The 13,414-nt window shown below is 31.9% G+C and overlaps 2 protein-coding genes and 1 long non-coding RNA gene across 4 annotated transcripts; 2 read left to right on the forward strand and 1 right to left on the reverse strand.

The window, feature by feature from the left end:
* Nucleotides 1-442: 442 nt before the first annotated feature.
* On the forward strand, nucleotides 443-3,531 carry LOC128202053 (uncharacterized). The gene is made up of 2 exons (XM_052900970.1): nucleotides 443-1,961; nucleotides 2,486-3,531. Exon 2 carries the CDS (start codon nucleotides 2,491-2,493, stop codon nucleotides 3,529-3,531), a length of 1,041 nt encoding a protein of 346 aa, XP_052756930.1. The 5' UTR covers nucleotides 443-1,961; nucleotides 2,486-2,490.
* A 1,086-nt stretch (nucleotides 3,532-4,617) lies between these two features.
* Nucleotides 4,618-10,577, reverse strand: LOC113515947 (inhibitor of growth protein 3). Of its 2 annotated transcripts, none has more exons than XM_052900969.1 (11): nucleotides 10,381-10,577; nucleotides 9,921-9,992; nucleotides 8,946-9,143; nucleotides 8,582-8,723; nucleotides 8,091-8,193; nucleotides 7,768-7,857; nucleotides 7,156-7,273; nucleotides 6,581-6,689; nucleotides 6,114-6,203; nucleotides 5,662-5,794; nucleotides 4,618-4,829 (listed from the first exon to the last, which is right to left on the reverse strand). In XM_052900969.1, the coding sequence occupies exons 1-11, from the start codon at nucleotides 10,406-10,408 to the stop codon at nucleotides 4,713-4,715; spliced, it is 1,200 nt and encodes a 399-aa protein (XP_052756929.1). In that variant the 5' UTR covers nucleotides 10,409-10,577; the 3' UTR covers nucleotides 4,618-4,712. The 2 variants fall into 2 exon arrangements, with proteins under 2 accessions (XP_052756929.1, XP_026756050.2); XM_026900249.3 differs by having other exon boundaries at nucleotides 8,091-8,196; nucleotides 10,381-10,571.
* Nucleotides 10,321-13,325, forward strand: LOC128202055 (uncharacterized). The gene is made up of 3 exons (XR_008253579.1): nucleotides 10,321-10,412; nucleotides 12,541-12,772; nucleotides 13,218-13,325. It is a non-coding gene; the product is annotated as an uncharacterized LOC128202055 (long non-coding RNA).
* The last annotated feature ends 89 nt before the right edge of the window (nucleotides 13,326-13,414 follow it).

Genomic DNA, 13,414 nt, shown 5'->3' on the forward strand with positions numbered 1-13,414 from the left:
AAAGCTTTGAATTACGCACCCTTCAAAAATATCTATTTTCTAGGAAGAAAAACAACAAAGAAGTTTCAGGGATGGCCTGTCAACCTTCTTTTCTAATTTGGTCATATACCTTAGCACCATAATTTTTTGCACCCGAGTAGCCTGTATGTTGTAGATTTCCAACTGTTATTACGAAGAATTCAAAATTTCCCTTTTTTATCATTACATAGTATAAAACAAGGTCGTGACTCCGTTCCTATATATGCTTAAATCTTTAAAACTACGAAACGGATTTTGAAGCGGCTTTTTTAATTGATAGAGTAATTCAAGAGGAAGGTTTATATGTATAATACATGCATAATATAGTAGAAGAACACAAATAATTTTAGCGATTTCTAACGTAATGTCGTAATGTCATGTTGGGCCGGTGGTACAGATGGGCAAAGCACCGGGTTTAAACCCGGTGCTTTGGTAAAAACCCAATAAACACCCATAAACTCCCATAATCACCCAAAAAAATAGGTTTTTACGTATTTTTTTGAAAATATGTAAGTAATACCAATAAATTATTTTTATAAATTGTATTGATCAATTCTACAATATTAAATAAAACGTTAACTAATAATATTTCAGGAAATTTTAAAAATCTATATATAATAAAATGAAAGTAATTAATTTTCAGTGTTTTCATGTTGCAGTTGATCAACATGTTGGCCTTTTGCTTCCCGTAGATACTTTAAAATTTCTTCATAACACCTCGTTCGCACACATGGCCGTATATATTTAAATTCTTGAGCCACTAACAGTCCGAAATACTCATTTCTTTTATCCTCTTCTCCATAAATTAAGCATTTAGAACAGTTTGTTTCTTCTTTCAGTAAATTTTCTTTTACTTTATCCTCGTTTTTTTTCTTTGTTGCGACGACGCTGGGTAAATCGTCTGGACACTGGGTCTCACTATCGCCAAATATATTTGGAGATCGGCTTCGGCTACGGCTTGGCAGACATTTTTTTCTTTCTACAATTTTAAATTAAATTTATTAGAATAAATGCTTCGAACACACGCGATCTAAGTACCTTTTGTGTTTATTATACCTTACCTACCTAGGTATAAAAAGAGTACTTACGTAGATTTTCTTTTATTAACTGTTTTATACGAAGATCTTGATCTCTCAAATTAGCATCCATTTTACTTCCAGTGATTATCAACTAAATTAATAATCCACAAAGTATTAAATAACGTTTTTATGAAATATTTAGCACAAAAACAATACCCTTTAAATATCGATCGTCAGTAACTGTGGCTGACTTACCTATATTCTAGCAAGCAGGACTGCCAGATGTGAAGGGGAAATCCCCAATAAATTGTTGCATGTGACTGATGATGTGAGCATGTTCGTTTCATAATAAAAATGTTGCCAGGTAACCAAAAAGTCGTATGTTTTTGTGCGAATTACGATCATAATCTTTACGATCGTACATTAAAAAATAGACAAATAATAGTATGAGTACGATTTAAATCGTATATCTGTCAACCCTGCTAGCAAGACAGCGACAAAATCACGTTGCATAACAATGTAGCCCAAGCTTATATCTTATGAAATATACGGAAGAGATACGGACTTAGAAAAAACAGAAATGTTGTTCTTTGTGGAAGTCATTGATGAAATTCTATGTATTTTAGCCCGCAAACTTTCTTCAAACAAAAACAGCGCCATCTAGTATCGAGTTCTGTAATTATCTCTTTGTTTATGGATTTGAAGTAAGACCGCCACGCATGCAATACATTATGACTGGGGATTCCCCTATTCGTCGACGCTGAATATGAGGCGACGACAATCACTGTCAAACGTGTTCACTATTACTCTGACTCTGGTAACGTGACTTCCTGGTAACGTGTTAGGTAGGAAAAGCAGTAAAAAAGTGCATATTAAGGGAGCAGATTTGAAATAATATTTATACTTAACAAGAAATAATTAAAGGTAAGTGGATTTTTGAATGATACAATTATATCATGATCACTTAACAATTTTAACTTAAAATTAGATGTATTATTACAAGCTTTTATTTAGCTTGCGTTATGTAAATAAAAGTATGTAGGTATGTTCGTATGTTGATGCAATTATCCTCAATCCTCAACCGACTGGGATAAAATTTTCCATACACGTTTATTTTGGATGATAGTGCATAGTTAGCTGAGAGTCGTCATTGGATAATAATGGTGGATAGCCTAAGATGTGTACTAGATATTTATTTTTAACATAATATGCGTAAGTACCTAATCGAATTAAAGAAGTTGCTGAGAAAAATACAGAACAATACGATAATAAACTAGCGTCTGCGTTTAATCCTCCGAGGAGATGTAATTTTACAAAGGTTTTTTGTATTTATTTTATTATTTTTTTAATAAATTTATTGTAAATAACAAGAAATAATCATTGTAAAAAAATAGGCACTCTATTGTTGAATTTTCGTCAGACCAACTAATCATCGTTCATTTTTTTAGGTTCAATGGGGAGACCTAAAGATTTACGCATATGGGAGCACTACCGTACTTTACCAAACAAGTCTGTTTCTTGCAAGCTTTGTAATAAGGTCTACAAATTCAGTAATGCTGCCAAAATGCTTCAACATCTTATCACTTGTCCAAAATCTCCAGAAACATTAAAAGACTCTATGAAACTTATAAAAGATAGCTCGTCCAAAACCAAAATGTCTGGACTGTCAGAGATAGAGACAAATGATTCTTTTATAAGCCCCTCGTCGTCTGCTAACACTACAATAAATGCTGAGTTTCAAGACACCGATGATCATATAAAAACAGAATTAGCGAGAGCTATATTTGTAACAGGGACGCCATTATCGATGGTGCAACATCCTTTATGGATACAATTTTTCGAAAAATTGCAACCAAAATTTAAAATACCTTCACGTAAAGCTTTAGCGACAAAATACTTAGATAAAATATATAGAGAAATGCGTTTTGAGTTAAATGAGGAACTAAATGCTTGTAGTTACTTACACCTTCAGTGCGATGGCTGGTCTAATTTAAGAAATGAAGGAATAATAAACTTTCTTATATCAAAACCTCAACCTGCATACGTTAAAAGTTTGAATACAGAAAGTAATCCTCACACTAGTGAATACCTTAGCCAAGAAGTTGAAAAAGTAATGAAAGTGTATGGAGCAAATAAGTTTCTTGTACTTTTTGGCGATAACGCTAGAAATATACAAAAGGCATTCGAATTAACAAAACTCAAATATCCACATGTTGTTCCTCTCGGTTGCTGTGCACATATCCTTAACTTGTTGTGCCAAGATATTGTAAAGATACAAGAAGTAACTGTGTTTATTATGCAAGCCATAAATATAATAAAAACTGTTAAAAGGAGTCAACGATTAAGTTCCTTGTTGATAAAATCAAGGCAGGGTGAAGATTCTACACAAACACTAAAATTGCCTTGTGCTACAAGATGGGGAAGTCATGTTACTTCGTTAAAAAGTTTGAAAGCAAATAAGATAGCTTATTATTTATTATTAATTAACAGTTAGAGAAGATGTGGTAATTTCAAGAGATATTAAAGATTTAATTCTAAGTGATGATTTCTGGACGAAGACAGGGGAATGTATAAGTATTTTGGAACCAGTCACTGAAAGCATATTTTACTTAGAGAGCGACCAGAATCGTTTGCATCGCACATACATTACATTTAGAGATGTACAAGCTAAGATACGTTTTGCATTAAATGAGATTTCGACATTGAGCGAAGAAAGCAAACAGCAGATTCTAACATCAGTATCTTCAAGATGCAATATGGCAATGAGGCCAATACATTTTGCAGCATATATTCTAGACCCCAGGACTCTAGGAGTCGAACTTACTCAAGAGGAAGAACTTAAGGGTATGGAGTTTATCTACAATTTAAGCCAATACTTAAGTTTGTCAAATGTAATGGCAGATTTGGCGTGTTATAAAGCTAAAGAAAACTTTTGGGCCAGAGGATTTGTATGGAGCTCATTAGATAGCATTGAGCCCCTAATATGGTGGAAAGGTATTTGTGGTTCCACTGAGTTAAGCAAAGTAGCGATTCGTATTCTATCAGCTCCCTGTACTTCGGCAGCCACTGAGCGTTCCTTTAGTATCCAAGGCTACATACATAATAACAAAAGAAATCGACTTACAACTGAAAGAACTGAAAAAATTTCATTCATTTGTTATAACTGGAATCTGAAACATAAAGCTGAATGCGAGGACATTCAGTTTAATGAAGAAAATACCTTAGAAGCTTTCATTGAGCAAGTAAATGAACATAACAGTTTAGACGAAATAGAGCCTATCGAACCTATACAATTCATCGCTTGTAATAACTCTGAATCTGACAGTGATTGACTGTAGTTTTACATTTTACTTTCATCTCTTTCTTAATAAACTCAAAATCAAATTAAAAGTTTTTTATTCTGTAGGCTGCATAATAATATTGTCTATGTCCAGTATAGTGGACGTCTTGCGGCTGAGATGACGATGATGAAGTACAAAATCATAAACACCCAAAAATTTGGGTGTTTATGGGGTTTAAACCCAATAAACCCAAAACACCCGGTTTTTACCCACCAGACTTTAAACCCACCCAGGTGGATTGCCCATCTCTACTTACTACACATTTAACATTACAAATTTTAAATGCATAAATTTTCTATATATTTTAGCAAGTGATGAATTGGCATTAGGTAATTCAGTTCTTTCGGTGGGTGCGATTGCGCCGAAGATTTTGACACTGAGGGCAGTACCATTTGCCCTTCGGCGGAGCGGTGATACCAACGCAAGGGTAATGGAACCACTCGTACGGACACTGAAAGAGAGAATGCATTTAAATTACAGTATTTTGACTATGTTTCTGGGATTATAGCAGTGAGGATAATTTGAAAAATTATTATGATTAGATTATTACAATTAAAATAGGAACGATTTTATGCCGTATTGTGATGTCTTAGCTGTTAAAATAATAGCGTTAGGTAGGGCGAAGAAAACAAATTTATAATATCAATAATAAAAAAAATCCTCTTTGCAAATGAACTGACAGTAGACAAACTAACAGTGAATTTACATGGTACAGAAGAATAACACCCGATTCCTTAGGATTGACAATGCATGTGGGATATCATGGTCAAAACAGTATACTCTGTTATTTCCATGGTACTGCTCATGTCTATAGGTGACGGTTACTACTTTCCATCAGGTGAATCGTCAGCTTGTATGCCATTCTAAGTAGCATAAAAAAAATCGAGCTTACTTTTTCAAAATGATAGGTGTTTCTATTCTTACTTTGGTAAAGAAATAATATATTATTATATTATACATTGTTAGATTCCAAAACGAGACGTTTGTGGTTTTTTCTTTGCATAAATGAGCGCCAATATTGGATGGTTGCAGGTTCGATTTATTGAGCAACATCTGTGTTCGTATGTCTGTTTGTATTGGTTTGGGCGTTTTTCTATTTATGTACTTCCAATGTCTTATGGAATTAACATATAAGTGTTATGTATTTACATTACATGGATAGATAAGAAAAGCATATTCAATAAGAAATCTTGTTGAATCAAAGTGTTAAAAATTATTCAACCTAATATTTTACGATTTCTAATTACAGAGGTTGGAGTTTAAAATTTTTTAGTAATACATACGTCTTGATTATCACACGCGACCATGTCCCCATAGGACACTTGGTTGCAAATGCAGTAGCGTGGCTCATTGGGGTCGTATGTCCATTCCTCTTCCATAGGCTCTTCAATAGCAACATTGTTTACAATGTTACCGCTGAAAATTATGTTATAATATTTGAGAATAATATCTACATAAAACTTATACAAATTGTGTATAAAATAAAGTATAATATTTTTCAGTAAATAAACAAGAAATTTGCAGAGTCCTAATGTGATATAGGTATCCACTAGACATACTGAATTACTCATGCGAATGAAAGAAAAAAAGTTCTGTGATTGATTAGCTAAATGATGTGTAAAAATTTCCAAGCTCTACCTAGTAAGTTAGATTCATGATTTTAGTTGTAGCTCTACATTATCCACTGCTCAGTCCTGAACCACATGCAATAAATAAAATTGAAATAAATACATACACAACAGTAGGCGATGAAGAACGACTGGCGGCTGCGACGGATTGCTGAGTGTGGGTTGACATACTCGATGATGAACTGTAGTTGGTTTTTCTGAGAATATAAAAAATATTTAATATTTTACTTTAATGTACATAGAACATAAGAGTGTTCATACTGAAGTTTATTGAATTATTTGTCAATTTTTCATATTTCTAAATGGTATTATTTAAAAATTGCTCACTCTAATAGCAAAGCAACTTAGAGATTCTGCCTTGGTTCTCAGGAGTGGCTATTGATGGTTATGCACATTACCGCCTTTACAAGGGTAGCGCAATAAAACTGTTAGAGATGTAAAAGCGGTGCGAACCCGGCGTGGGCGACTTTGAAATGGGCGATGATCTTTTTAGGGACCCAATTTAAAGACATACATATGGTTTGGGGTTGGATTCCATAGGCCCAAAGAAATATTTATATTCTTGAGCACTTACTTTTGTTTCTGCCTTTTATTAGACGAGGACGAATTGCTATGACCGTGCGACGTTGTATGGTGCCCATGGACGCTGGTGGTTTGACTGTGACCAGAACTTACCCCGTGACCTGTTGTAATTGTATATATTTTTTTAATAATGAAGTAGATACATAATACGTAATGATTGCAATTATGAAATAAACATACTTCTGGGGCATATTTTAATCCGATAAAGAAAAAAAAAGCGATCAATGGATTGGATAAGTAAAGAAAATAACTGTTATTGTCTTCATGCATCAACAGCATGTATAGCTATATCAGAGGTCTATGAACTCTATTCTCAAAACAGTACCACCCTCATATGATTAGTAATAATGGTGTAGTAAGAGATGGTTTTCTTAAATATATAATAATGGAATGGTAACTCCGCTTGAACTATCGGTATACGATAGCTGGACACTAGCGAGAGATGATAGGTGAAGACGAAAACAGATCAGCTATATTGCTAGGATCGTTAGTCTTCGTAACTAAGAATCTCTGCCACCTAAGAGTGGTGATGATAGTATATGCTGTGGTAGTGGTATGATTACGTACCGTGGTCATGGTGGGCGAGCGCGGCGGCATGATGCAAATGGTGAGCGTGTTGTAATTCACCACCTGCGACCGCCTCGTATGATGCCTTTAGCGACGCCGTCCGCCGCCCCTGCTGCATCTGAAGCCATGCATTGCAGTTAGCTTCGATTTTATACAAAGTTGCATTAACGTGTTACTAAGCTGCAATCAAGATGTTGCTAGAATTGAGGACGTAGGTATATTTAAGGGAGGGCCGGATGGATCGTGCATATTCCAGGACGAGAACAAAGCTTCATGTCAATTAACATAATTATGTACCCTTTTTATGTGGCTAGACAATACAGTTTATAAAATAATAAATAGTTAACTGCCCCAATGTTATCAATATGTCTATTAGATCGAGCTCTATGTTGTGACTCTTCGAAACCGTCATGGTTAAATCCAAGTGAATTAATCAAGATGAGCTAACTGACAACAATCTCACCTATCATTATTTACTGATAACTCGGTGCTATTTTCATTATTAAAAAAGATAAAAAAATTGCTGGATATAAAATAAGCAGAATTAATGGTACAATTTTATTACTCATGTAGATCTGTATGTAAATACATAAAATTTGCAATAGAATATACCTGTTGTGTGGCGGCTATAGCCTGGCTGGCTGCTGCGGCTATGGCGCTACCAGCATGCCCTAAAGAATATGAATCGCGTCCCAGTGCAGCCTAAAATATAAGATTATAATTTAGTAACATATTCATTATTATAATGTTTTACATATATTTTATCAATTACAAAGAAAGAAAGCATAAACGGCTAACAGCTCACTTAAATAATTAAACAAAATACATAAACAAGAATGTTACAAAAATGTATCATAAAATGTTATTAAAAATAATATTAAACAGTGAATAAAAAATATTCTCTAAGTACAGTTGTTAATAACATTACTATGTACCTGTATAGCAGAGTCAGTTCTGGAAAGGTTGCCAGTAGTAGCATGAGCTCTTGATTCCCTGGTACCCCAGCTGTCTCTGCGTTTTTCTGCTCTGATACGGTATCTGCTATATTTTAACAGATTAATAATTAAAGTTATTACATAAAAAAAATATGTACCACATAACTATTTATCTGGAGGAAGGGAAGAATAATATGAATCATTAACTCCATTACTAACAATATATCTCATCGGGTGGAGTTCCATGTGATTTCTTTGTTGAAACCATTGTAGTTAATTCCTGGTAAATTCATTATTGTAGGGTATCTGATCTTACATTCTCATCTATCATCACTTACCAGTGTAAATCAATTCATGTCTTCTTAAGAACATATTATTAAGAACATTCAAATTGTAAATCCTAATGGGACATATGAATAAGGACTGATGGCTAAATATAAAAAAAAATAAAAAATATATGGATGCGGTTGCGGCGTTATTTTAGGAGGTACCTGTTTTCCTTGTAATGGTTGTTGTTAGATGTAGACGTGTGATTTGTGTTAGTGTCTAAGTCGAGGGAACGTTTCTCAAGTAACTCTGTTATGCCCTTATTGTCGGCTTCCAGTTCACATTTGAATTTATGCAGTTCCGTGTCTGTAATAATAGCAACAATAATTAGTTACAATGCATATGAGCACAATCATTTGGATAATCCCTTTTTCCACCCATTAATATTATGCCAATATTACTAATATTAATGCAAGTAAAAAAGGAAGATAACAAAAGGAGACTAACATCCCAATTTATTAATTAAATATTTTAATGGTGATATTAGTATTGTTATATATGAAAATTTATAATAATTCAAGCATATACCTAGTCTGCGCAAGTAACGATCAACTAAATCACGCATTTGATTAGCCAGTGCTACTTTTTCATCTGCTTCTTCCAATGTTTTGTTATATCCATGTTTTATGTCTGCAAATTCAGTGTTAGCTTGATCTGTGTTTATTTCTCCACGTCGACAGCCACCAAATAATGTCCGGACTCTTTTTTCTAGTGTATCCATACTATCTGTTTATAGTAAAAAAGTATATATGTATAATTTAGGTTAGTTTAATTAGGTTGATAATGTAAGGCTCTGATTCCTTTTCTACTCTATTCACTTTTTATTCTAAAATTTAGTTACAAATAATGTTAATCCCACAGATATAATTACTTACTTAAGTTGTTTAATTAAACAACCTAAGTAAGTAAATTGATAATGGTAATTTATAAATAAAATAAATGGTATATGATAATAATTATTATTATATACAATTTATTTCAAATTTATAAATGAAATAAATGGTATATAACAATAATTATTATTATATACAATTTATTTCATTTATAAATTATCATTATCAATTTATTGTTATAAATTAGCTTACAATTTTATGTAGTCCTGACTCCCGAAGTAGTGTTTACTGTGTATCAGGAATCAGTTCCTTTTCATTTATATAAACCAATTATTAACTGATTCAATAAACAACTGAAGATATTAAACATTAAGTTATATATATTGATGATATAAAATGGTTGCCAAGAGTGTTAATTACTGGCAAACCCCCCCTTATGGGAAAGGCTTATGATCAGCAGTAGATAGTTAAAAAAAAAAAACAAAGTAATTAATAAGTACTTAATAAAAAAATATTTTAAGGCAAGTAAAAATTTTACATTTATTCAATTATATGATTCAAATATCATAATACCATATTTAAATAGGTAAGTAATCGGTATTTTTCAATTTACTCATATTATTTATTTATCAATTATTACTGATTTTATCTACAAATATTAGGTACTTACTTTGAACAGATAAGTCCATCTCCCTCATTTCAGTAAAACGATCCCTAAGTTCCTGTGGTAGATGTTCGATCACTGCAAAAAAAGCAGTTATATTCTTAAAGGAAAAATAATTTATTGAATCTTTAATAAGATAATATTGTTTGCCATTCTAAGGTGTACAACAAAAAAAAAACAATGATATCATAGAAACCTTGCTTTTTATTTTACTAATTGTTTATAATATTAGGTAACTAATATGCTTAGCTAGCGTGTTTTCAAGCTAGATGTAATAGATTAAAATAGGTAATAGTAATAATATTCGTACAGTTATCACATACTTTACATAGTTCAAAAACTTTAAAAAGCTTTCTAAAAATTTGAATTACGCGCCAATCTGTGGACTGATTATGACACGACACGCCACAGTTCTACCAACAGATCAGGTATTACGTCATCGCTTAAAGAACGAAAACCAACTTACTTTCCAAATAATCCTCAAGATATAGCATTTTGGTAAGTCTTTTTCCTGTTCTATTTGTATTTTACGCACTTTGAAAACACGAAGCTTCGAGAAAAGTATAGTTTACTTCGAGATAACTGAGTATAAATGCGCTTCGATACTAAGCGTCAAGTATTTATCCACGTTATAAATGAATAGGGTTGTGTAATTACACATGAATTTTGTGTCGATAGATTGTAACATCGACAATTTAATTCGTATCTACGTAGTAACTTAATTTTGTTGGTAGTTTTTTTTTAATAAATAACTTCGTTAATCCTTTTTTAAAGCTCTTTTGATGTTGAATTCCCGACTTGTAATTATTTAATACATCTATTTTTTTGTCGTTATTTGTTTTAATAGTACTTTTTATTTACAGACAGAGTGAAACTTTGCATGTAAGTTTGCGTGTTTTAAGTCTAATTATACTAGAGATATTAAAAAAAAAATAATTGAATTTAATTGATTTTAGATCTTAATATTTTTTTTAATAACATATGAAACTCCTATTTTTAATATTCACACACAAGATTTATAAAAACATTTTTTTATATATATTTTTTTTAATTTAAATTGATATTTCTTACAATACGGCCTATAGTTTTTTAGTGTTAAAAATGAATGAATTATTTATTTGTGACGCAATATTAGTAGGTAGAATTAAGTAGAGTATATACAGACAGTACATATTAGTACATTACATTTTAAAGTACATTAAAAATGTTAAATTATTTATGAATGTTAAGATGATTTTATAACAATTGATATTGTTTAATGTATTTTTTTCTGTCGATATTTGTAATTGTTTATTTTAATGTGTACATCCCTACTATCGAATCAACTGACAATGGTACCAATAACTGAAAAAAATAGTAGCATTCACAATTCCAATATAAATTAATGTAGCGTTCTATGATTTTAAAATTGCATTTCAGTATTTATAGTTGTTTATTCAGGAATTTTGTATAAAACTTACACGAAATATTTGGTACAAAATGTAAATGATAATTTCGTTAGAAAATAATCGCAGTGGATTGAACAGCAGCGCAGGCGAGATTGCCAGTCCATTATTCTCCATCCAACAAAATAAAATAAAAACACTGTGGAGGGTATATTGCTTTCTGTATTAAGGTTTCTTTCATTACTTACCAAACAATCTTGATGGCAAATATTTTAGAAGTTGATATAAAATTATAGGGATCTATTTGAAGTTAATAATTAAGTACCTACCTAAGCGTAAACGACTATCGTCATTTTGTAATTGCCTAATATCGCATTCCTTTTAGTGGTTAAAGACTAGAGCTCAGTTCTCTATCAAATTCATCATCACCATATCAGCTGTTAACTTTCCACTGCTAAACATAAGCCGGGAGGGCTCAGGTGGTTCAGTTATGGCGAACCATGAGAGAGGTTTTACGGTAGTTGCCATGCTTGGAAGGCGGGTTGGCAACTGCAGTTAGGCTTTGGTGATGTATTAAGAGGGACACTGTTGCCCATTCTTTGACCATGAAGTTCCTTTAGTCACCTCTTACGACGCGCACGGAAAAGGAAAGGTGGCCCATTCTATGCTGGGGCCCCAGCAAACTCTTTTCAATTAATCTTACTTATTTCGACTTGAGCACAGGAAAAATAAAACTAAAAGTAGAATAAATTCCTGCAAATCTATTAGTCAGTTTCAAGATAGGGTATTTTTACATGGCGGCGTTTGCGATGATGGCGTTACTGTGAAATTCTATAATAGAAAGTGTTTAAAAAAATATATATACCTAATTGATTTTTTATGTAAATTTTTTCATTTTATAAAATCAATACAACTTTATATTTTGTATTTGATTCACTAATAACACCTTTTATAATAGTAAATCCAGGTTTTATTATTTAATTAAAAAATGAGTTTAAAAAAATATTAATTGATTTTATATTAGCAGATGTGCTAATATAATTATAATTAATTTTTATTAGCAAGAAGGATATTATATACACTAAAAGAAAAATCCCAGTTATTTTTTCTTTTTATCTATTGGTTTATATTGGAAAGGTTATTATTTGATATCACGTTAATAGGGATAAATAATTCTATTTGGAGTGGTGGTTTTGTATTTTAGATTTTTTTTTTATTAATTGTAAATATGGCTTTTGCAGTTTACAAAATGATACGAAGACCTTTAACAGAAATAACATTAAAATTGGACGATGTACAAGACTATGAGAATTCTCGAAAAGATCAAGAAAGTAACTCATCTATAGTAGCAGAAATGCAAGATGATGCATCTAAATCTCTTGGTACTGGGCCGAAAACGACAGAAGAAATTCATAATAGAATTGGTTATGCTCCCAAAAAGAAGCCAAGTGGGCCAAGTACTGTTTAAAATAGGTATGTTTTACGTAGTGTCATTATTCCCTAATGTCTGTTATGACCATCAGTTCATAGGAGATACTAGGGTGCAATTATGATATTGTTAATAATGTAATCTTAGATTGTAGCATCGAGTCTCAAAAACGGGTAATTTTTTTGTCAACTAATTGTCATTCATTAGCTGACTCGTTTTTTTTATTAGTGTTCTATATACTTACGCACACAAATTAAATTGATGTATCTATATTTAATTATTTAAATAAATAAAATCAGTATTTGCGCATTAAAAAGGTGCAGAATTTATAAGACAAAATAAATATAAAAGTTATGAAAGAATCGCGCAAAATTGTATGAAAAAATTTACCCTTTTTTCTCGAAGCATTTCTATAGAGACACTCTATTTATATAATCTGAGAATATCGTAAATGAATTTGTCAAATGATATTTTTTTATTCTCCACCAGGTTATGCAACTTGGGAAACCAACAGCGCCGAGTAAACAATGCGCCTGCATGAAGTCCATTCGAAATCAACACATTCCTTACATTTTTCTAATCATTAATAATCTATTTTTAATATATACATTAACATGGAAAGGTTTTGCTGGAAGAAATCTCTAGAGATAATTTCACTTTTTTCTGAAAAAATGTTGCTCATAACT

The sequence above is a fragment of the Galleria mellonella genome, unplaced genomic scaffold, assembly GCF_026898425.1.
Source record: "Galleria mellonella isolate WM207_F2 unplaced genomic scaffold, CSIRO_AGI_GalMel_v1 utg74, whole genome shotgun sequence".
NCBI classification, from domain to species: domain Eukaryota; kingdom Metazoa; phylum Arthropoda; class Insecta; order Lepidoptera; family Pyralidae; genus Galleria; species Galleria mellonella.